Genomic DNA, 22,072 nt, shown 5'->3' on the forward strand with positions numbered 1-22,072 from the left:
CACCTGTACCGCATGTTTTTGCACTTGTGGGGGAAACCAGAGCACCCGGAGGAAACCCACGTGAACACAGGAAGAACATGCAAACTCCACACAGAAACACCAACTGACCCAGCCGAGGCTCGAACCAGCGACCTTCTTGCTGTGAGGCGACATTGCTAACCACTGAGCCACCGTGTCACTCCCATGGAAACGTTTAGAGGGGAAAAAAGCATACAATAATAATCAGTCAATTAATACAATTAAATAAATGAGAAGGCAAATTGCCAAAAAGTAAACTACAAAACAAACTTTAAAATGTACTATAGCAAAAACAATAATTAATATACTAAACAGTAAATATTTAATACAAAAAAATTATTAGAAAAAAATTATAATAAAAAATAGAGTTTGTTGAGTTAAATAAGTAAACAGAAATAATAAAACAATTAAATACATATAAACATTAAAATGACAAAAAAAACTTGATTACAGTATTAAATAAATAGAATATTGCAATGTATAGCGGAAAATATTACTATTATTGGTCAATGTATTAATGGTGTGGCACGATGGCGCGTAGTAGTCACAGCAAGAAGGTCGCTGGTTCGAGCCGTGATGGCATGGGTTTCCTCCGGGTGCTTCAGTTTCCCCCACAAGTTCAAAGACATGCGGTACAGGTAATCTGGGTAAGCTAAATTGTCCGTAGTGTGTGTATGTATGTGTGTGAGTGAGAGTGTGTGGGTGTTTCCCAGTGATGGGTTGCAGCTGGAAAGCCATCCACTGCATAAAACATATGCTGGATAAGTTGGCGGTTCATTCCATCATTCCAGCCGAAAAGAAAATGATTGAATGAATATTAATGATTTATTATATAAGTAATAATGTTTTAGGCATATTTATAATTGTAATATACATTAAATAACTGAATGTATTACGCAAAACATGAATACGCAATATGATAGCAAGTCAAACTGAGGTTGTTTTAATTAAGGCAAATACATTAAAATAAAAATACAGATTATCATTATTTTAAATAGCCAAAATAATTTGCATGTATACAATTTGCATAGTTTTATATATAGACTGACAAGAAATTCTCATATTATTTACATTTTATTGTTCATTTGTTCCTCCTATTGTCCTAAAGTTGCTTTGAATGAAACAATCTGGGTCAGTTGGCAATTTTGTGTGGAGTTTGCATGTTCTCCCCGTGTTGGCGTGGGTTTCCTCCACAAGTCCAAAGACATGCGGTGAATTGGGTAAACTAAATTCTCCATAGTGTATGTGTGTGAATAAGAGTGTATGGATGTTTCCCAGTGATGGAAAGGCATCCGCTGCGTAAAACATATGCTGGATAAGTTGGCGGTTCCTTCCGCTGTGGCGACCCCAGATTAATAAAGGGACTAAGCCGAAAAGAAGATAAATGAATGAATAATATCATGCCACAGTCTTACATATTGCTCATTTCCCCCATGCCAAGTTCTTCAAACACCATTCATTAATCTTCAAACAGCAGCACGTGTCTTATGTTTACATTTCAAAACTGTTAAAATATTTCCACACAGAGGCTAACTGTGTCTGACATCTCATGTAAATAAAGGGCTCCTCAGCTCTTCAGAGACAATGCAGCTTTTTGATTTGTGTCTTTGCAGTGCTTCAGTCGGGTGTCTTCATATACCCGAATCACACCCTGTCTGTCTGCATGTCGGATTGAGCCATCAGGCTGTCAGCTTTTGTGGCATCAGCAGCACCGGCAGAGCGGAGAAGAACTCAGAGGAAACACTTTGTTTGTGCTACACTGTTGTCTACAGCATAACATACTAAATTATGCTTCCTCAGGCTAACAGCGAAGATAATGCGTGATTTTAAACAGTCTTGAAATGCTGCTATTTTAAAGATTTTGCTTTGGAGGTCTCCTACAATGGATTCACATCCATCCCCAGTCACAGACTTAACATTTGGTTAGATAGTACTGACCTTGCTCTACTTAGAAACAAGGAATTATCCTAAATAGCCTGTAGGGGGTGCTAAAATGAAATAAAAAAATTTGAAAATACAGGACTCATGGACCATGTGTAAGCCCACACGCGCAGAATTCCGCAGATTTTTAGCCCATCATTGATTCTGTTTATTTACTTGTTTAAATGTGTGTAACTCTATATTTATTCAGTTTTTAAATTAATTTCAGTAACATTGTTGATTAATATGAAAATACTTATGATTTATTTACAATACAGTTTGTAAAGTAATATTTTCTGTCTTTTAGTAGGTATATTATATGAGAGATTTGCTTTGTTTAACCAATAAAGTGGATCTAATTGGATTCGCATTGTAAACATTATATTCAAGTTAAAAAGGTATTCTTTTTTATTTTATATATTAAGGTTTTAGTTATGATACTCTCAAAATAATTCAGCAGAAATCTGCAGATTTTTACCAAAATTCTACGCAGAAATAGCAAAAAATGTCCGCAGATTCTGTCTGGCCATAAACATCTGTCACAACATCTAATTTAAGTGGATTACATGTTTCGATAATAGGTTTGCGTGGCTCAACATTGGTTGTATGCAAATGTTTTCGCCATTTTGAGTTTTGTCCAAAACTTATGGTAACTAGTCCTGTTTCCAACTGACTATAACCAAACCAGTGCAGAAAGATTGTCGCAAGTCTTTAAATATCCCGTCAAGTGCTTTGAAATATGCGCTTTTTATTAGAAACTTTACGTAATCTCAACTGAAATTCAAAGAGAGGGCAGAACATAGAGTAGCCCCTCCCCTTTATAAAAACGGCCTATAGCGTTTTGTTTTTAATCACACCTCTGCCAGTGGGAGAGGTTGAAATCAAGTGCATAAAATGAAAAGCTAATCAGAAGCGTCTTGAAGGGGGCGGGGCATGTCAGATACTAGAGAGCATTTGATTGGTCAAGATAGGTGACGCCAATAAAACGTTGATCCATTTAGCCGGAAGTGACAAACTTTAAGCTTTGGATGTTTATTTCAGTCTTATATGTTCTAAACGTACATTTTGTTATTGTTTTGTAGCATGTTAGCTGATACTAACATCTAAAAAAAACATTTTTTTTAAATTTCACTGGACCTTTAAAGCTACAATAGGTGATTTTCTTCAGAAACCATTTTTGTTATGCCGGTTGAAAGTCTCTTCACATCCTGAAAGCAATCATTAAATGAACTGGTCCAAACTGTATTTACTACATGTATTTTAATATTCAACAGAAGGTGTAGCACCAAGGAAAGCTCGTCCAATCAAAATGTTCTGTCCGAACATTATGATAGGCTGACCTTCCTGCATGTCAACATACGACTCAATTCAACAATTGTTCTTTTTTAAAGTTTGCTATTGTAATTATTGTATAGAAACTGTATAGCTACTATAAAGATTTCTCTCTGGTGGATGGCAGTGGCAGATTTAGGATGCATATCCTATAATGTCTACTGATGTTGTGTGATGTTCAGGAGGCGTGGCTTTTAGATGGTGATCTGCAGGGTGGTATGTAGATTTTCAGGCTAATGTTAGCATTTTTCAAGATCTCAGCTTTATTTAATTTAATAAATGTTGTTTTTTTTTCCAGTGTGCCACTTTAATGTGCGGCCATGTTTGTATTTTGAAAAACATGCCAGCGATTGGCCATTGAACATTAAGGACTTATTAGACAAGGTTTACAGATGCCGGTTCGAACAAAACTTCAAATGCATGTTTGACTCATAAGAAATTGGGAAAGATGATCTTTTGACCATAGTTTTTTTTTGTTCCATGCTATAATACGTCTCCTATCCCATATCTATGTTAATATTAAATTCCCACCCAAACAGTCATTCACTGTAAGTGAAAACTTTAGCCCTGGTATTGTAAATGGACTTTTGCTAATTCATTAAAGTAAAAAAAAATAAGTACACCTGACATAAATATCAATCGGACAAAAAAGTGAAACTGTTTTTTTAATGGTGTAATCTTAAAGACCGCTTTAATGCCGTCTACTTTGGTGACACAACCATTGTTAAAAAACCAAGAAGTGGATTTAGGTCAACACATTTGATGAATCAGAATTTCCGTCTAAACAAGACAAGTTATAACTTCTTTATTTGGTTTAGAGAGGTTTTGATCACTTCCGTTGGCAGATCAGGGTAGGAAACCAGCTGAAAATACAAGATAAAACCAGCTTGATCAGTCATGCCAAGCTGGGACACCAGCAAAAACCAGCTACTTAAATCAGCTAAGACTAGCCATCCAGCATAAATTGATTTTACCGGTACTATTTTCCAACTAGAAAATTGGATTTGTGCCAGACTGCCAGGTAAACAGAGCGTGAATTAGACAAAAAGCTTGCCAAAATAGTTGGTCATATTTAAAACCACATTTGGAGCCTATTAGAGTACACGTGACCCAAGGTTCCCTACACTGTTTTATCACAGTGCTCCCCTAGTGGTTAATTGGATATGAGGCAATACCTTCTAAATGCTAATATGTTAATCCTGCAACAAGTGGCTGCATTCTTAAGCACATAAATTCAGTAGGCAAGCAACTTAGAATATTTGAACACAGCCTGTATTACTTACCATTGGAAAAAAAGTATAATATGCTAATTTGGTCATGTGAAGCAGCTGGCAGCATTGAATCACATAATTAGCCATGTCTCTTCTTTTGCATTACGGTTGTAGACTTGAGTTCAATAAGAGTTGGTTCATCGTAGACCAAACTTGCTGTGTATGACAACAATTATGTAGAAAACGGGGCAGATTTATTGACATATTCATACAGGCACGACATTTGCATGTGCAAATATTCTCACATACAGAAAAATACCAACAATAAATGGCCATAAGAAATACAGACAATACTGATTGTGTGAAGGCAAAGAACATCTCCACAGTACAGCACAAGAGCACAATGGCTTATATAGCAACATTTGACCAACACACACCCAAACAAGCCCGGTTCAGTCGACTTCACTGAATTTAAAGTGCTTTGACAGTAGATTCAAAACTTGACATAAAACTAATGTATCATTTGGCTCCACAAGTCTTTTATAGTCTTAATATGGGTTTTAAATAGATTTTGTAGTATATAATGTGGGACAAGCCAATGCGATTTTAATCTAGACTTTTTAAAATGATTAATGGAATTGAATTTGGTTATTATAATAAGTTGAGCACATCAACTTATTAAATTTAAATGGTCAAACACACTTGATGAAATATGATTATGGTATCTGCAGAAAAATAAAAACATTTAGTCTTATTGGGATCAACATTGGCCAGTGTGCAAAGCATAGACCTAGTGTATTTAAGTGGCAAATGCAAACAACTATCACCAAGAGAATGAGAAAAGGGTGAATTTCATGAAATCATGCCCAGCACCTGCTTCGAACATTATCACTCAATAGAATGGGCGTTATCAGTGGTTATCAGCTCATAGATATGGGTCAGTAGGGGCCTTCTCTGCCTACTGGTAGGCTCAGAAAGCTTTACCATCCATCCAAATGGTTAATCAGCTATACTAATAGAGAAGACTACAGATCCAGATCCGTTTTTACATTACTTTGATGGTTGGGTTAGGGGTAAACGTTAATAAACTACAATAAATGGGAAATTTAATAAACAAAATATATAATTCTCGTTATGTATAATTCAGCCGTATGTGATCTATAGCTGATTAACCATGTGGATGGATGATAACAGCCTTCTGAGCCTACTAGTAGGCGCAGAAGGCCCCTACTGGTCTATATCTATCAGCTGATAATGCCCATTCAATCGAGTGATAACATTCAAATCAGCTGTGCCCAGGTAATATTTAACCCAGAATATTTCCATTAAATTCTCATTATACTGCTTTTTCTTTATTTTTAAGTTTATTCTCAAAGGTTACACTGAAAATGATTTAAAATCCGAATAAATAGGGGCAGAACAATCAATATTTCAGTGTTGTAAACAATAAGTATCTCCTTAATTAAATTATAATCACATTATTATATAAAATGACCTGAATTTATTGAGTTGAGAAGCATTGAAGGAGAAAATGTTCCGAAATACGATGAAAATAATCTCAAATGGGCCTCATTTCCCTTATCTATTGTACTGGTTCTGCATTTATTAAGAGTAAACAACTATCTGGACACATTTTTAGCAGATTTCCTCAAATTCACCCTGACGGGTCATGCAGAAGCAACATTACACTGATGATACGATGGCATCTTAGCACGCTGATTACTACACAATACAACAAAAGTCAATCAGTATGATCCAAAAGTACAAACAGCTAATTTAGTACTGCCACTTCTCCATGATATGTGCAAAAATCCTTTCCATTCCAAGCAGAGCACTACTTCTCTTATTTTAAAATATATATTAAATGTTTCTCCAGGTCTAAAATCTTACAATGTATTATGTACAAATCCTGGCTTTGTCTGTGCCCAGAAGCACTCAAGAAAATAAAACCCAGTGCACTGCAACACACTGAAAAGTCCATCCAGTCCTACAGCACAGGAGATCAGTAGCACAGCACAAATCATCGCATCGAGACGCGCAATCATCATTGACAGCAGTGTTTGTTGGTGTGAGCTCAGTTTTCAGCCCTGGACTAATTGGGTTTGATTGTCTGAGTGCTGGAGTATTGTCAGAATGTTTTCTAATGCCCGCTGAACCTCATCCTCGAATAAAAAAGGATGACAAGGTTTAAAAACGCTGCATAGGAGGGCATGTTTATCTTATGAGAGAAGTGTTTTTTGTGACAACGGCACATGGTTTAGCATTTCATTGGTTTCCTCTGTCTCAAAACACAGACAAACTCACAATTGGGCGAACTGGGGAATGTCACTGTCAGAGGTGTCACTGGGTAAACACTCACTGCACTTGAATACACAGACACAGACACACTACCTGTAGCTCAGCCAACAGTAGCTGCTAGTGTTTTTATCAACCCTTCACAGATGGCAGATCGCCATCGTGTGAAACACCCTTGAAGCACAGTCTGAATGCACACATGAAGTGCAGCGGGGTCTTTAGGACTTCAGGCCCATGCGTGCCATCAGCTGCTCGTACACAGTCCAGGCCATTGCAGCCATGAGGGTTCTCCTCAGAGAACGAGGAACTGCCCCGCGGAAGAACCCGCTCAGGCCATGCTTCTACAATAATACGGAGAGAAAAAGAGTTATAATGATGTAAGCGACTTTGAAATGCAGGCAACATTCATATGAGAGAGGTTAAAAATTTAATTAGGAAGAAAACTGTGCTCATCAAATTTAGTTTGCTCACTTATTCTTTTATACATTTCAGGACAAATAAAGTTGCTTAGGCCTTGTCCACACTAATGTTTTTGTTAAAAAAAATATTCTCCCTGATTTGACTTTCCGTCCACACAGAGATGTCATTTTAGGCAACAAAAACACATCTTTTTGAAAACACTCTCCAAATTTGAAATCGCCATTTTTGCATTTCGGTGTCTACTGTGAAAACCAAGGCTTTCAAAAATGACATATTTTTAGCCATGTGACCAATTCAGCTAAAATGGTGGAGCAAATTGCAGTAAAGCACAGCAGGTGTTTTGGATGCTCCCTGTTTGAAGTTTGGCTGACCAATCAGTGGAGGGGGGTGGGGTGTAATTAAAACAGAGAACAAAAACTTAAAGCTGTTTTTTCATTTCGGTTTTATCGCATTTACATTTTGTGTAAAAAACTAAATGTGATAAAACAAATAGAAAGAGTTGATAAGTATTATTTCTATGTGAGAAAAGTTGAATTTGGCAGAAAAGCACCGTTTCATTTTTATTGAAATTTTTAAGGTCAAAATTATTAGCCCCTTTAAGCTGTATTATTTTTTTTTGATAGTCTACAGAACAAACCATCGTTATACAATAACTTGCCTAACTACCCTAACCTGTCTAGTTAACCTAATTAACCTAGTTAAGCTTTTAAATGTCACTATAAGCTGAATACTAGTATCTTGAAAAATATCTAGTCAAATATTATTTACTGTCATCATGGCAAAGATAAAAGAAATCAGTCATTAAAACTATTATTAAATTAAAAGCCTGAGTGCTGATCTATAGAGGACTATTACTTTGGTAAGTGCATAAAGAGCGATGTCACAAGCTCAGATTTGGTTGACCAATCAGAAGAAAATGGATGGGCATTTCTGCACCGTCTACATGTGGATAATGAATTTCACTCAATAGAAAGGAGTGAAATTGAAGTTTCTGAAAAAAATATCTTGTCCATTTTTTGTGAGCAAATGAGAAAACAAAAACATTCCCTTCCTCCTTTCTGTATTTCATTCAAAAATTGAAAACAAGTGATCAACACGTACATGGACCATAAACAGACCAGAAGTTTCTTTTTTTTTTTTACATTTTAAAAGTTTTTAGAGATAAATATGTTTTCTTCCATAATGCTTACAACATAAACATGGCGCATGGCGTCGCTGGTCTTGGGATACAGCGCCGGGCTCACTTGCATGTGGGTTTTGATCACATCTGCTGGCTGAGTGGCAAGAGAAGCCAAAATCCCAGCCACCACACCGCAGCCAAAATTAACCAGAGGGGCAATGGATGACGAGCTGATTTCTGAGAAAGAGAGAACACATAATTAATCAATGAAACATCAACAGATTACGTCACATTGATAACCCATCAGAAGCTCACCCTGTGGTAAAGCCTTCTTGGCCTGGCTATAAAACATGACGTAGATGCCAGAGAACGGGGCGTCTCTGAGCAGAGTCGCTGTAAGCCCGGAGTAAAGAGCCTTGGGACCCTCATTCTGACACACACTTTTGAGAGCTCCAGCTACACTTATGTAATTGTACCTCCCGCTCTGAAATAAAACAAGCAAGAGGGAATAAACGCAGAGATATAAACATGCATTTTAGATGTACATGCAGCTTCTCGGTAGGGCTCCTCACCTCAAAACGAGTCTTAATGACTGTGAAAGGTAGCATGGCTACACCTGCCACACAACGAGCCCCTGCCCCAAGCAAAACCGCCTCCCCAGCACTCGGAGATCCTTCCTGGAAATAATGCTGCTTCAGTGAGTAAAATGTGCTGAAGTAGATTCCTACACCCGGGATACAGCGCATGAATGACTGCAGGACAGAAAAACAGGGAGAATATTAACCAATTTGAATATATACTAAATGGCCACTTTATTAGGCACACCTGTTTGTTAACACATCTAAATAGACCAATCACAGCACCAACTCAATGCAGTTAGACATGGAGAGATCAAGACGTGTTGTTGCAGTTAACACGAATGGTAATTTTAGTGCCTTTGAACATGGCACGGTTGTTGGTGTTTAACAGGTGGTTTTAATGAATTATTTTGCCCAAATATGTCATGGGTTTACAGATAATGGTAAAAAAAAATAATAATAAAATAATAATAAAAAAAATAATATATATATATATATATATCTCCAGCAAGCACAAGTTCTGTATGCAAAAATGGCTTGTTAATGCCAAAAGGTCAGAGGAGAATGGCAAGACTGGTTTAAAGGCAGAATTTATAATTCTCACCACTAGAGAGTGCTTATTCAAACAAAAATGGTGTGACCGAGTATGGAATCATGGGAGTTGTTGTCTTTGTTATATCCTATGGGATGCTTGAAACGTCACATGCTGTGAGCTTTTTTTATGTAAATAAATTTGATACTTTTGGTGTTTCCGCCTTTTCATATACATTTGGTTTTTATAATGCCACAGTCGACTGATTCATCCAGTCATGATCACGTGGGGAAGCAGCAGCTCTATTTTATCATACTAAATACATTTTACATACTAAATAATACATACAAAATCTTATATAGTGTGTCTGTTTAAGTCAACAGAAAGGCAACAGTGTCTCAAAAAAACACAACTTACAACCTAGGTGTGAAAACCAGCATCTCTGAATGCTTAACATGCATCAATTTGATGAAGATGAGATACAGCTGGAGCAGAAAAAGATCACTCTAGATGACACTCCTGTAATCTGAGAACAAGAAACTTAAGCTCCAACCCATCCAACCCTAGTGCAAAAGGTTGTCTAGTCCGAGGAGTCAATTTCTGATGGACATGGAAGTGAAAGTTGGATGCGTAACTACTCCATCCTACAGCAAAAATAAAAGTGAGATATTTTTGGCACATATTATGCCTTGCTCACAACTGCGATTTAAGTCACAATTTGATAATCTGAGACATTTGGGAAGTCCTGAAAGATTCCTGTAATAACTAGGCTAGAATCTGTGGTCTTTGATTGTTGGTTTGACATGTTCACCGACAGCTGCTTAATGATTTATTTTTCCCCTCAGATTTTTAGCAGTGTCACTTTCCTGCAGAGTGACTGCAGCTACGATAAGCATTAACCCAAGAATCAACAGGAGCACCAAATCTGATGATGCAATGTGCGACAACTTCAAACCACCGTGGGGAACTGTCAAAACAGCTTTTTTCTGGTTTTATTATTAAGGCATGCTGTGAGCTAAATTATTGCTACAGATTGTTTATGTTTGCTGTGAGGTATTACTTCAGAATGCAGGTCATTGAATGTGTCACAGACGGATGACGTAAAACCCCAGATGAGTTGGCAATGGCATGAACATGGCAGTAAGCTCAGTGAACTCATCAGTGAACAGATCTTGGGAGTTTTAATAGAGCACTTTTGGGATGTGGTAGATTCATTTCTTAGATGTTGTAATGAGAAATATACTCACTGCATGATACTGTACTGTCAATATGGACCAAATTTTTGAAATGTAGTACTGTTTTTTCCTCGTGAAACAACTAGTTAAGGCCCCGTTTACACTGATGTGATTTAAATTTAGAATGAAAATGGCATTTTAGAATGAAAACCACACTGGAGTTTCATCTATCATTTCTGAAAAGCTCTCCGTCCACGCTACACTGCTGAAAATGCACATCACGTGACCACACACACACACTCTGGAATGCGCTGCAGTGTATATGCACATCTGAGCTCCAGGCAGTCAGCGGGTGCTTTGAGCACACCTACCCAGGTGAGAGCAGTGCACGTCGGACAGTTCATCAAGGATCTACCGCTGGATCTCATCTCACTATAGTTGTTAAACGTGATATTTTATACATCTTGTTGTCTATATCTAACGATCCTTTAGCCTTTCGAATATTACTTGTTCTCAGATAGCGTGTTTTGGCTGAGCGCGAAGATAAGTTAATATATTAATTCATGTAACCACGTACACAGATTCTGCATATTTGACTGATTGCTTGCCTTTTTTCCTATATTGTATAAACTTATTTTACGTAATATTTATATAATGGCCATTAAAACTGATATTCAGCAAAAGAGACAGAGTATGTTTCATATTTTTCAATGAAAATGAAAGAAGGCAGTTATGTTATAGACTCTGTTTGTTTAAATACGCATACAGTGAAGATGACGCTCATATAAATATGTAGCTACACGACGCCTCAACATTTTGGTGTCTGTTAAATAGTTAAATGAAAATAGGCAGTTCCTTATATCATGTTTTCATTTTATTGTTAAGATTGTGAAACAACATAGCCAGGGTGATGTGAATGAGGTTATAAAGTAAAGTTTACAAGGAAAGAGCGCAAGACTGAACTTTGTGTACTTGACACTGAGAAAAAGCCCCAATCAGATAGCAGCAGCGTTTTACAGGATTTCTGCAGATGTCAGAGTTCAATTTAAAACTTTTTAAGACCATTATGAATTTAATTTTAGGCTCATAAAGGGCTAAAGGCTACGGAATTTTTCAAATGACATTAATTATAAATTAATAATAATATTAATAATAATAAAACATTTTTTGATTTAATTTCTTAGCAAAATATTTTAAATATTGTGTAAAATCAAGCAAGCTCTACTTGCATCCATACACTTTTTTTTCAACATAAACTAAAAAAATAAAAAATAAAGAACAAATGTTTTAAAAGGTTTTAAAACTATTATAAACTAAATCTATGCACAACAAGCTGTCTAGGTCGGTGTCCTCAGCAGTAAATACAGAGAACTTTTAAACAAATGTTATTATACGGAAAATAATTAAAACATTATGGTAAATACAGTTAAAAATTACATTTTAAATAAAAAGTTTAAAGTTTTATAGGTGATTGTATGGGTTTTGGCCAGACTGAGTAGCAATACACGAACAAAGGAAAATTAAGACTTAAACATTTAAGACCTACAACACAATATTTCAGTAAATTTAGGACTTAAGGCCTAAAATTTGGATTTTGAGATTTAAGACATTTAGATTCCACAGAAACCCTGGTTTTAAAACAAAAATGGCCTCTTTTGCATTTTTAAAACACTATTTTCAGGTCTTGATAGTGCGGACGGAAGGCGTAACCGAAGCAAAAGTTATGCGTTAATAAAACTAAAACGTATTAGTGTAAACGGAGCCTTAGACGGCTTTAAAAGGCAAAATGGGGTTTAATGTGGTAAAAATAATAGTGCTGTGTGTTTTGCTACTTTTTTATTAGAAAACAAACCCAAAGCACCACTGCCACATTATATGTAATCTACTAAACAAAGGTTGAAATTAAATGCATACTCCATATCTAAGATCACATCACTAGTGCTGTCCTGATATCAAACACTGAGACTCACTGGTGAAACCCCCTTCCACAGACCAAGCAGCTTTTCTGTACGGATCACGTTGAAAAGGACTGTAATCATCCCCACTTTCGGAGCACTGGGAGACAAAGACAGAAATAGAAACAGTCATGGCAAACACGGGCAGAGAGGCAAAGAAAGACACGTGAAGCCAAAAACCTTTGAATTTCGATGGCAAGCTGAGCATATGAGTGCACATGATTTGACATGGGGGTATAACGTTATTCTCTGCAAAGCTGAGAGAGGCAGACAATTTAATAATAGAGGACGACACTCCCACACAGCATACAGAGAGGGCATGGTTATATAAACACAGGCACATCCAATGACACTCACAAGTGTTCTGCCAAAAAAAAAAAAAAAAAAAAAAAAAAAAGAGAAATAAACGCTCAGTCACCACAACAACCAGGAGGCTAGCAAAACACAGTACAAAACGAGTGAAAAAAGGTGGAATGTCAGTGGTGTGTCTATATGTAAAACTCACTGTGATGATGCTTGGGTTCTGATTTGCTAATTAGCTTTTATTGTGTCACTACAGATTGCTGTGATTCTGCTGTTGGCTTCTAGATAGCTGAAGATGTGCCGGTAGTTTTTAGTGCATTACTATGCTGTTTCTAAGTTGTTGTGAAGGTATTTTTTATTTATTTGTAAGTTTTGTAATCTTAATCAAGCATCCCGGTAACTTTTACTCAAATGGCCAACTTTCAGAATGCCTTGGCAAAAAAACACACCAGTAATTACAAGCTTTCGCACCTGGGGTCCGTTCTTCGTATGCAGATTCCTCAATTAGCTGGATTTAATTATTGACGATTTGACACGATCCATTCGTTTGTCAAAAATCATCTGAGAGCTGTTGCCATAGCAACAGTTCTGATAGCTCAAACCTGCTTGGGAGCAGGCTCATTTCATATAAACGGGATTAAATTGGGTCATTTCAAGTAAAGGTAATACTGACAGTATATCGAATGCTGATATTTTCTTACAGTAGTAGTTATATACACTTGGGAAAATGGTAAATAGTTTTAAAAAAAAAATGATATACAAGTTTAAAAATACAAATAAAACCTATGCAATCTGCACAAATAAAAGCAGGGCCTACAAAGTCCCACAAAGGTGGTTCTACCCAAGAGGGTCAATAAGAACATTTATTAATATGGACTTTTTAGCTACAAACGCATACTATTTTAAGGTACAATTTAGCTTTAGTACAACTAGTGTGATAATAGAAATACACAATATTTGACAGTTTTTTTTTTTTAAGGAATAATAATGTATGCAGTCATTGTTTTGACAGCTAATATGACAGTGATATGATGCTTCGCAAAAGTTGCAGACACCTTTACCAATATTAAAATGCTTTTTTGATGCAAGATTACTTATACAGTTATTCCTTACGCCGATTAAAAAACTTGAATAGGCCTTTAATAAAAAAAAATTTCCAAAGTAAACTTGCTAAACACTCTTGACAGAAAAGTGTAAAGCCTGCAGCCCACAAGTTATTGCGCATCATATTTAACAAACCGTTTACTACGAATTTTATGTAATTTTGCTTACATGGATAATTGAATATTAACCAGAAGATGTCATTACGCTGCTGTGCCGTCAGCCAATCGTTGCATCATGATTTCAAGGATCGATAGAGCTGTCCCTCACAACACACGCAACGGTCTCAGATCAGTCCATCCAGACATTTAAATCTGATTCACAAACTTGTTTGAAGAACCAAATAAGCCAGAGATCAGTTATCAAGATTAAAAGATTCAGGATCTGTCAAATCATCTTAGATCATTTAAGCGAGGTATGAAGAATGGACCCCAGGAATTTATAAAAACTAGTGACCAAATCGATGCACGAAGAACTAAACTTCCCCCTGGACCATTTTTGATCACTAGAACTAACGATAGCAGCATCAAGCATGATATTCAGCAAAATAAACTATTTGTGGATTGCATGACTGGAGCTTGTTTTCGTTGTGTTGTGAAAACAGAGTTAAAGCTAAAAGTTGAAATACCTGCTTTTTTGGATACAATTTTAGCTGTAGAGCCCAATTTTAGGAACTTAACTGATGCCTAATTCAGAGAAGAGGCTAATAATGGATAGGAATAAATAGGAACTTTAGTGATGCTAATGTTTAATGACTATAATACATGCCATAAAACACTAAGACAGTATTTTAAGGTGTTGAATATTCAGAATGCTAATGTTAGCTGCATTCACCTGTCAACTTGGTATGCTGTGTTCTGTATTTTTTCCTTAATGACATATAATAATGGGAGTTGTTGTTGTTATAAGTGATTTTGTTGTTCTTTTTTGCTTTTTCCATTGTGTAAAACACCACACATTGAAAACACAGTTTCGATCACAACATTCGACATCCTCTTGTTGATTTAACTGAATGCAGTGTCTGATGTTGTTTAGTTCTGAGGGAGTTTAGTTCTCATAGAACTGGGCCTATACTATACTTTTAGTAGTACAACTAAAATCATTCCTAGTTCCTATTGTGTGAAATGTCATAAGGCCAGTCATTCAGCTAATGGTTCTAGGAACTATGAAAAGTTTCTCTAGTGCAAAACTCACTTTTTGTAGTATAACGAAGCTAATACATGCTTCTGTTGAAAGGACTACAGTGGTTTCCATGATCATAGCTCTTGTCTGACCAAGAACATTAGCTGTGCAAGTCATGACACCTAATACCAGATCAAGACAATTTATCTGCAGGCTTCTGTCTAGACAGGGCCACAGCAGGCATGTCTGTTGGTGGCGTCTCACCCTGGGTGCATGTTATTCTGCAGGGTCTGTAGTCTGGTCTTCACCAGATCCAGCGGCTGGAAGAGCAGAGTGGAGCAGGTGCCGCTGAGAGAGCCGCACATGAAGGCCTTCAGGGCAGGATGAGCCTGAGAGAACAAACCGAGAAGACAGAAACTGAGAAAACATGGATTGATGGAGAAGGCAAAGATTAACAGGAGCAAATAGTATGAATGGAAAGATATGGAAGTGACAAAATATGGAGTGACAATGGAGAAGACAAATTACTGTGAGACGAATAAGAAGATGATGAAACTACAGTGCAAACAGCACTTTAAAGGGGTCATATTAAAAACAGATGTACCAATTATAAGTCCACTTATATTTCTAGCACCAAAATAGGTTAAAGATTTTCACACTCACTCTCTGAGCCATTGAACCAAACCATCTGTTTTTGCCACTGCAAGTATAGAGACGACGTGACTTCTAAACAATATGGCTGAGATATTTTGTACAAATTTTGATCCACTACAATATCATATTTTGAACTTTAGTTCTCAAAGTTCAATGAAAGACATTGGCTTTTTACAGAGTTAGCTTAGCAAAGCCTACGGCGAACGAAGTTTGGAGACTACAAAAAAAATACATCCGGGCTAGTGAGATTGCAAGCGCTTCAGGTTAAGCGCCTTCACCATGCACATACACTCTGCACAACAAAGGGGCATGGCCAGAGGCGCTGTAGTGCTGTAATGTAACAGAGAAAGCTAAAATGGCGTCCAAACGCTGCTATTTCTGTATTCTGTATTTTGGCTTCCAAAGGAGACGTCACAGAGAGAAGTGCTTACAGTTTAATTATAATTATGTTACAGAGAACTCTGGAAAATATATATCTAGCATTTGACAAAGGACAGCTTCCAGAATCTCTCTCAGTTCAGTGCTGGATTCGGCTAAAAACTCCTCCAACCGACGAAGGTGTGGATTGTAAGCCACAAACTGGAAGTAAAAAAATTTGTTAAAATTGATCTATTACGTGCAAATTTTCTAGTATTAAAGGTATGTTGTAGCGAGGATGTAAACAACAGGAAATACTGCTTGGCACTGCTAACAATTTAGCTACAAACTCATATTTATCAGTCAAACTGCTGTAAACGCCTACATTCTTCAGCAGCGCTTTCAGTGTCTCTCTATGCGGTCACTTTCCGTGATTTCTACATCTCAAATAACCAACTCGCAAAAGATATGTGAACGTTTTATATTACTTACACATGGTTAATCCGAATATATGAGAAAAAAAACTCAGATTTTATCTTAGAGAGCAGGCGTGAGATTCATCTGTGAGCTCTTCATTTTTTGTCTCATCTAACAGCTACTCTGACTGACCGAGTTTACACAGCACAAAAGCGTGACGTAGAGCTGATCCGCGAATCACAGCACATTATGTTAGCTGACCAATCAGAGCCTCAAGGACGGGCCTTTCGGAGGAACTAGGAAATATGACGTTTACATGTTAGCAGAGTAGCTGTATATAATCAAAGTAAGATATATGAAAAAATAACGTGATTTTTTACAAATAAAGCATGAGCACACATTGTTTTGCATCTTATAAACACAACCAAGCCTTAAAAATACACCGTGGACCACCCCTTTAAATTTAAACGACACTTTTTAACCCAGTGGTTGGGTTTGTTCGTATTTGATCCAAAATAGGGTTATGACAACCCAGCATTTCTTTAGTGTACAGAACAGTGTTTCAGATTGATCCAAACAAGTAACTAACAGTCTATAATTTAAATTAACAAAATAAAGCATTTTACAGTTGAGGACTAAGTACATATTCAAATGAATGTAGCTCTATTACTAGAATAATATGAAAAACATAGAATTAAGCCATCTAGTCATAAAAAAAAAAGAAATAACCATTCTAAATAAATAAAGTGTAAAAATAAACCAAAACGTATATAACAAACACATTAGCCATGTCCACTTTCATAGATGGATGATGCTTTCAGTAATGCTCTGGTTGGACTAAATAGGGCACTTTGCCGTTTTGAACGAAACTTTTCACTTTTCAGAACAAAGAAAAATCCTGTTTTTCACATTATGCCCCCTTTAACAGGCTCGGCCACACAACTGCTTTCAATTTCCAACACAACGGTCACCATCAACTGCAGAAACACTGTAAACAAATACCACAGTGACCAACACTGACACCCTAGAAAAAAGGATATTCCATATTGTCCCACACTGAATATCCATCCCACATTTGGCGCTCTGTATGAACACCAAACCTTACAACACACAGTCATTTGCATGTGTGGATATATGCAAATGAATAACAATACATTAAGTGTGAATAACCACTCAAACACAAGTACTTCAACACAGATTGACCATAATAGCAAAAGCACACACTGACACTGTCAGCACCGTCACACACTCGCTGACATGCACATCAAGAATCCAACACTGCCGAAAGGCTCCTTAGAGCACAGAGATTCATTTAGAAGCATGAAAACAGCAAGACAAGTGATGGGCAGACACACAAATCACATAAACACACACACACATACAAGAGGAAACATACAGTAAGCCACTGACTAATCTGCCCTACCTTTCCCAGGCTGCTGGCAGATTTGGGCTGATGGTCCTTTTTCTCTTGCATCTCTCTTTCTCACTATTTCTGCTGCCGCTAACAGCACATGACAGTGTAAGCCCCCATTTCTCCCATCTCAAACACAATGCCCAGATATCTCTCCTCTCCCCCCACCACCCCCAGTAGGAGATTCAGCAGCTTAATCCACAAGCTTCCATGCTTGGCGATCTCAGCGCTGCTTTTTCACACTCCTTATCACCGCTTTACACCTAAACGCACATCCGTGGTCTCACTCTCCTCACTCCACCGGATCAAGTGCTTTCAGCACAGCGTGACTCATACAGTCGCCAAAGGCATATGTATATGTGCGTGAGCGTGTGCTTGTGTGGATGTGACAGAGGAAATGTGGGTCATTCATTGGATGCGTGTTTCCTAATATTTCAGTATAGGTTGAGCAGGGTTACACAACAAAGAAAGACTTTCAGATGATATGTGCCGTTGTTAAAAATGGGTTATGTGCTGGGAAAAGTGACCATAGGATGCATGCACAATGTCTCAGACTTATCATCAAAACTAAAAATTGAAACAAAAATGACGACCTTTATTTTTCTCGACTTAAAACGCAAGACTTTTTATGTGCTGAAAATGTAAACGTTTGAAACAGGTTTCTAAATGTATTCATGATGCAGTGTTTTAGTCATTTTTCTAAATCTGTAATGTAGATCACTTTAACAACACTGTTTGCAAAAGCACAAAAGAATGCATCAATGTAAAAAAACTAAAATAAACAAGTCTGTGAATTCTGAATTAGTAGGTTGTAAACGAGTACTATTTTCATATCAGCATTTTTGTGTATGAATTAAACTGCAATATATATATATATGTACCTCAGCCCAAACAACACTGACATAGCCATGTTTCTTTCCCCAAAAGAGTGTTGCACATACAAGCATATGTTAATGTTTTACAATCAATCTCAGTGTCGATTTTAATAGAATAAGCATGACATTTAACCACTTATCCTGACAAGCCTGTTGAAACAACCTTCATTAACTGCATTAGCTCAGACTCACCAGGGCAACTTCCATTGCAGATGCAGAGGATGATGATGAAGTTTGCACAGAGGAAGAGCTCAACTCCCTCCTTTTAACCTCCTCTATGGCCGTTGTGATGTCTGATACGTGAAAAAGAAGTTAATACAAACCTGATTAAATCATTACATATCTCACAAAACTATCCACACAAACTAGTCGCGTATTAAAGCTGTAAAACAAGAGTCTGTCGGACAGACTTCAGTTAAATGTGAATCACCTGTTTGTTAAGGACCGAAGAGAAAGAGTGAATGAGGACTGATCTTCATCATGATTCTGGCTCTTTCTGTGACTCCACACACAGCTGTCAAATGTACAAAGGAGAACTGCGACTCATTTAATACAGTAACAGCGATTTAATTAAACCTTGTATAAAAATGTGCAGCACGGCATCTCAAAATGTCAAAAGAAAACACTACAGCTGATCTGAGTAAAAGCTAATGCTAATTTCAATAGCCCAGCACACCGCGTTTTTAATATACTATAAATACTACTAACTGATTTTATACTGATTTTTTGCTCAAATACAAAACTGTGAAGAAACGCACTGAAAACTTAAAAATGAGGCGATGCAACACGCGTCAGCTGATTTCTGTCAGTTTTAGCCGGTAAGGCTAACAGTCACCGTGAGGCCAATATAACCAACAAACATCAACTTACGTACAACTGTTCCGTTTCCCGGTGACTGAAACTGCGTTTCGACGTTTCAAGCAGTTAATATGTTGAAGGCGCTGGAAAATACCGGTAAAAAGCAGGTGTACGTTACACCAGTTTCAATATCACATTGCTCTGCGGAGAAGACCGTGAGCTGCGAGTTTGGAGTTACGCTTGCGCAGAAAAGTGCTGCGTAATTTGCGTAACTGCAGTCTACTTTTTGCGTAGTCTCCAAGCCAACGGGCAAGAACCGGTTTGAGCTCGATTATTCCAGCGGTGCCGGTGACACGTGCTCCGGGGAGAGACACTTGATGCGCGCGGCCCGATGCCCCCCACTGGAATACTGAGGTAAATGTGTTTCCAACCCTGAAAAATGACACGGTCTTATTTTTAATAAATCTTTACTATATATTTGTGACAAAATATAAATTCTAAATGTGCACACATAATTAAAGACTGGACTTCTTTAACGTTACTTGCCATTAATTGTCGGCAACGTTATATAAATATTATACACATACTATTTCATCACAATATATATTAAGAAAACGAGCATGAACCAGTTAAACAGCTAGTCTTTAGTAAAACACTGCAGTTTTCTAGAAAAATAATCAAGTAAAACAACTCGAGGGGTGACACGGTGGCTCAATGGTTAGCACAGCAAGGTCACTATTATTTGAGTCCCCGCTGGATCAGTTGGCTTTTGTGTGTGGAGTTTAAGTTCTCCCTGTGTTTAGATTCCTCTGATTTCCTCCACAGTCCAAAGACATGCGCTATAGCTCAATTGAATAAGCCAAATTGGACGTACGAGTGTGTGGATGCTTCCCAGTATTGGGTTGCAGCTGAAAGGGCATCTACTGTGTAAAACGTATGCTGGATGGGTTGGCGGGTCATTCCACTATGGCAACTGACTGATAAATAAAGGAACTAAGCTGAAGGAAAATGAATGAATGAATCTACTGGGTACAAAAGACAAAGCTTTATTCAGATGCAATGGAACATGTAAAGTGAGACGGATACATTTTTTAATTGTTCCAAATACAGTAATTCCACTACCAATGCACAAAGTTTGACAATTTATAGGCATATCATGATTTCTTCTCTCCAAGTAAAGCGTTATACAGAAGAATTGCGTATCATGCAGCAAATACTATTGAGATAAAGCAGCGCGTATGTAAATACATAGAAAAGAACCAACAATAACACTTGAGTATAAATGTAAAAACTACAACCCACCACCTAAAGTGTGAACTTCTAAACATCATGAATGGATTAAAAACAGTTTGAAGTACACAAGTCCTGAGTGAGAACTCCAATCATTAACAATACCTTTAATGAAATTAAGGCAAACGGTCCAAAATCACGTTTAAAACAGGTGGAAAAGTGCAGTGAAACTATCAGGAAAAGGCTTATTGGTGCTGAAGTGCTCTTGAAACAAAACGGCTGCAAGATAAATCTCTCTTTGGCTGATGGTTGATATTTCTGCAAATCCTAGATTATGTAATATTTCAAAAAAGGAAAGTCCATTATATTATTATACCATTATAAAAATTTATTTGGAAAATGTATAAATACTTTGTCTCATGTAAAATATAAATAGCCAATATTTATTGAATGCATTGTAAGGCAGCTGTCAACAGGGTAAGGACAGAACAGGCCGAATGAAACATTTCAGCATCATTGCAAAGATAATTCTTGGCAAGTGGCAAGATGAACAAATTTCCCAACCAATTAATAGTTTGGCTCATATTAGACTTTAAAACATTGCAGGGGAAACCCCATTAACTATACAGTTGCCTTTGAAGCATAAGATGAGCAAGATGGCTGATAGCAGGTCCTCATCTGGTATACTCAAGGGCACTGAAGTCTACTCAGGAGTTGGCTCAGACCCCTCACTTTTCAGATCGTTCTCATCATCACTTTCCACACCAGGGCGTCCAACGGCTCGACGCACATTAACAGTGAAATCTCCACGCCTGGAAAACACAAACACAACAGACCTATATAAACACTAGATGTGTGGACATTTATGCAATAAGACTGACAGATGAGAAATAAAAGATGGTCGTGAGCACCCCCTGCTGCCGACAACTAGAATACGACTACTTACAATCACCGGCCACTTTATTAGGTACGCCTTACTAGTACCAGGTTGGACCCACTTTTGCTTTCAGAACTGCCTTAATCCTTCATGACACAGATTAAACAAGGTACTGGAAATATTCCTCAGAGATTTCGGTCTATATTGACATGACATCACGCAGTTGCAGCAGATTTGTTGGCTGCACATCCATCATGCGAATCTCCCGTTTCACCACATCCCAAAGGTGCTCTATTGAATTGAGCTCTGGTGACTGTAGAGGCCTTTTGAGTACAGTGAACTCAATATCATGTTCAAGAAATCATGTTCAA

At 37.3% G+C, this 22,072-nt stretch overlaps 2 protein-coding genes across 5 annotated transcripts in view; both read right to left on the reverse strand.

Annotated features, from left to right (window-relative positions):
- Positions 1-4,713: 4,713 nt before the first annotated feature.
- On the reverse strand, positions 4,714-19,834 carry slc25a38b (solute carrier family 25 member 38b). Of its 4 annotated transcripts, none has more exons than XM_056459465.1 (10): positions 19,671-19,834; positions 19,227-19,310; positions 18,989-19,089; positions 17,934-18,011; positions 15,347-15,471; positions 12,572-12,656; positions 8,889-9,068; positions 8,632-8,800; positions 8,387-8,553; positions 4,714-7,117 (listed from the first exon to the last, which is right to left on the reverse strand). In XM_056459465.1, exons 4-10 carry the CDS (start codon positions 17,982-17,984, stop codon positions 6,995-6,997), a joined length of 900 nt encoding a protein of 299 aa, XP_056315440.1. In that variant the 5' UTR covers positions 17,985-18,011; positions 18,989-19,089; positions 19,227-19,310; positions 19,671-19,834; the 3' UTR covers positions 4,714-6,994. The 4 variants fall into 4 exon arrangements, with proteins under 4 accessions (XP_056315440.1, XP_056315439.1, XP_056315441.1 ...); XM_056459464.1 differs by having other exon boundaries at positions 19,667-19,834; XM_056459466.1 differs by having other exon boundaries at positions 19,227-19,332; positions 19,667-19,834.
- A 790-nt stretch (positions 19,835-20,624) lies between these two features.
- The window catches only part of myh9a (myosin, heavy chain 9a, non-muscle), a 34,883-nt gene continuing 33,435 nt past the window's right edge, over positions 20,625-22,072 (reverse strand). The window contains exon 41 of the mRNA XM_056459468.1: positions 20,625-21,636. Within this exon, the coding sequence (XP_056315443.1) occupies positions 21,528-21,636 (109 nt within the window). The 3' untranslated portion in view covers positions 20,625-21,527. The remainder of the gene's footprint in view (positions 21,637-22,072) is intronic.

Source organism: Danio aesculapii, chromosome 6 (genome assembly GCF_903798145.1).
Source record: "Danio aesculapii chromosome 6, fDanAes4.1, whole genome shotgun sequence".
Taxonomy (NCBI): domain Eukaryota; kingdom Metazoa; phylum Chordata; class Actinopteri; order Cypriniformes; family Danionidae; genus Danio; species Danio aesculapii.

Coding starts and splice junctions, on each gene's coding strand:
- slc25a38b (XM_056459465.1), bottom strand. CDS start 17,984: ATGCAAGAGAAAAAGGACCATCAGCCCAAATCTGCCAGCAGCCTGGGA. Junction 12,657..15,346: donor CAGAATAACATGCACCCAGG/GTGAGACGCCAC, acceptor TTTGTCTCCCAG/TGCTCCGAAAGTGGGGATGA. Junction 7,118..8,386: donor CCATGCGCCATGTTTATGTT/GTAAGCATTATG, acceptor GTATTATTGTAG/AAGCATGGCCTGAGCGGGTT.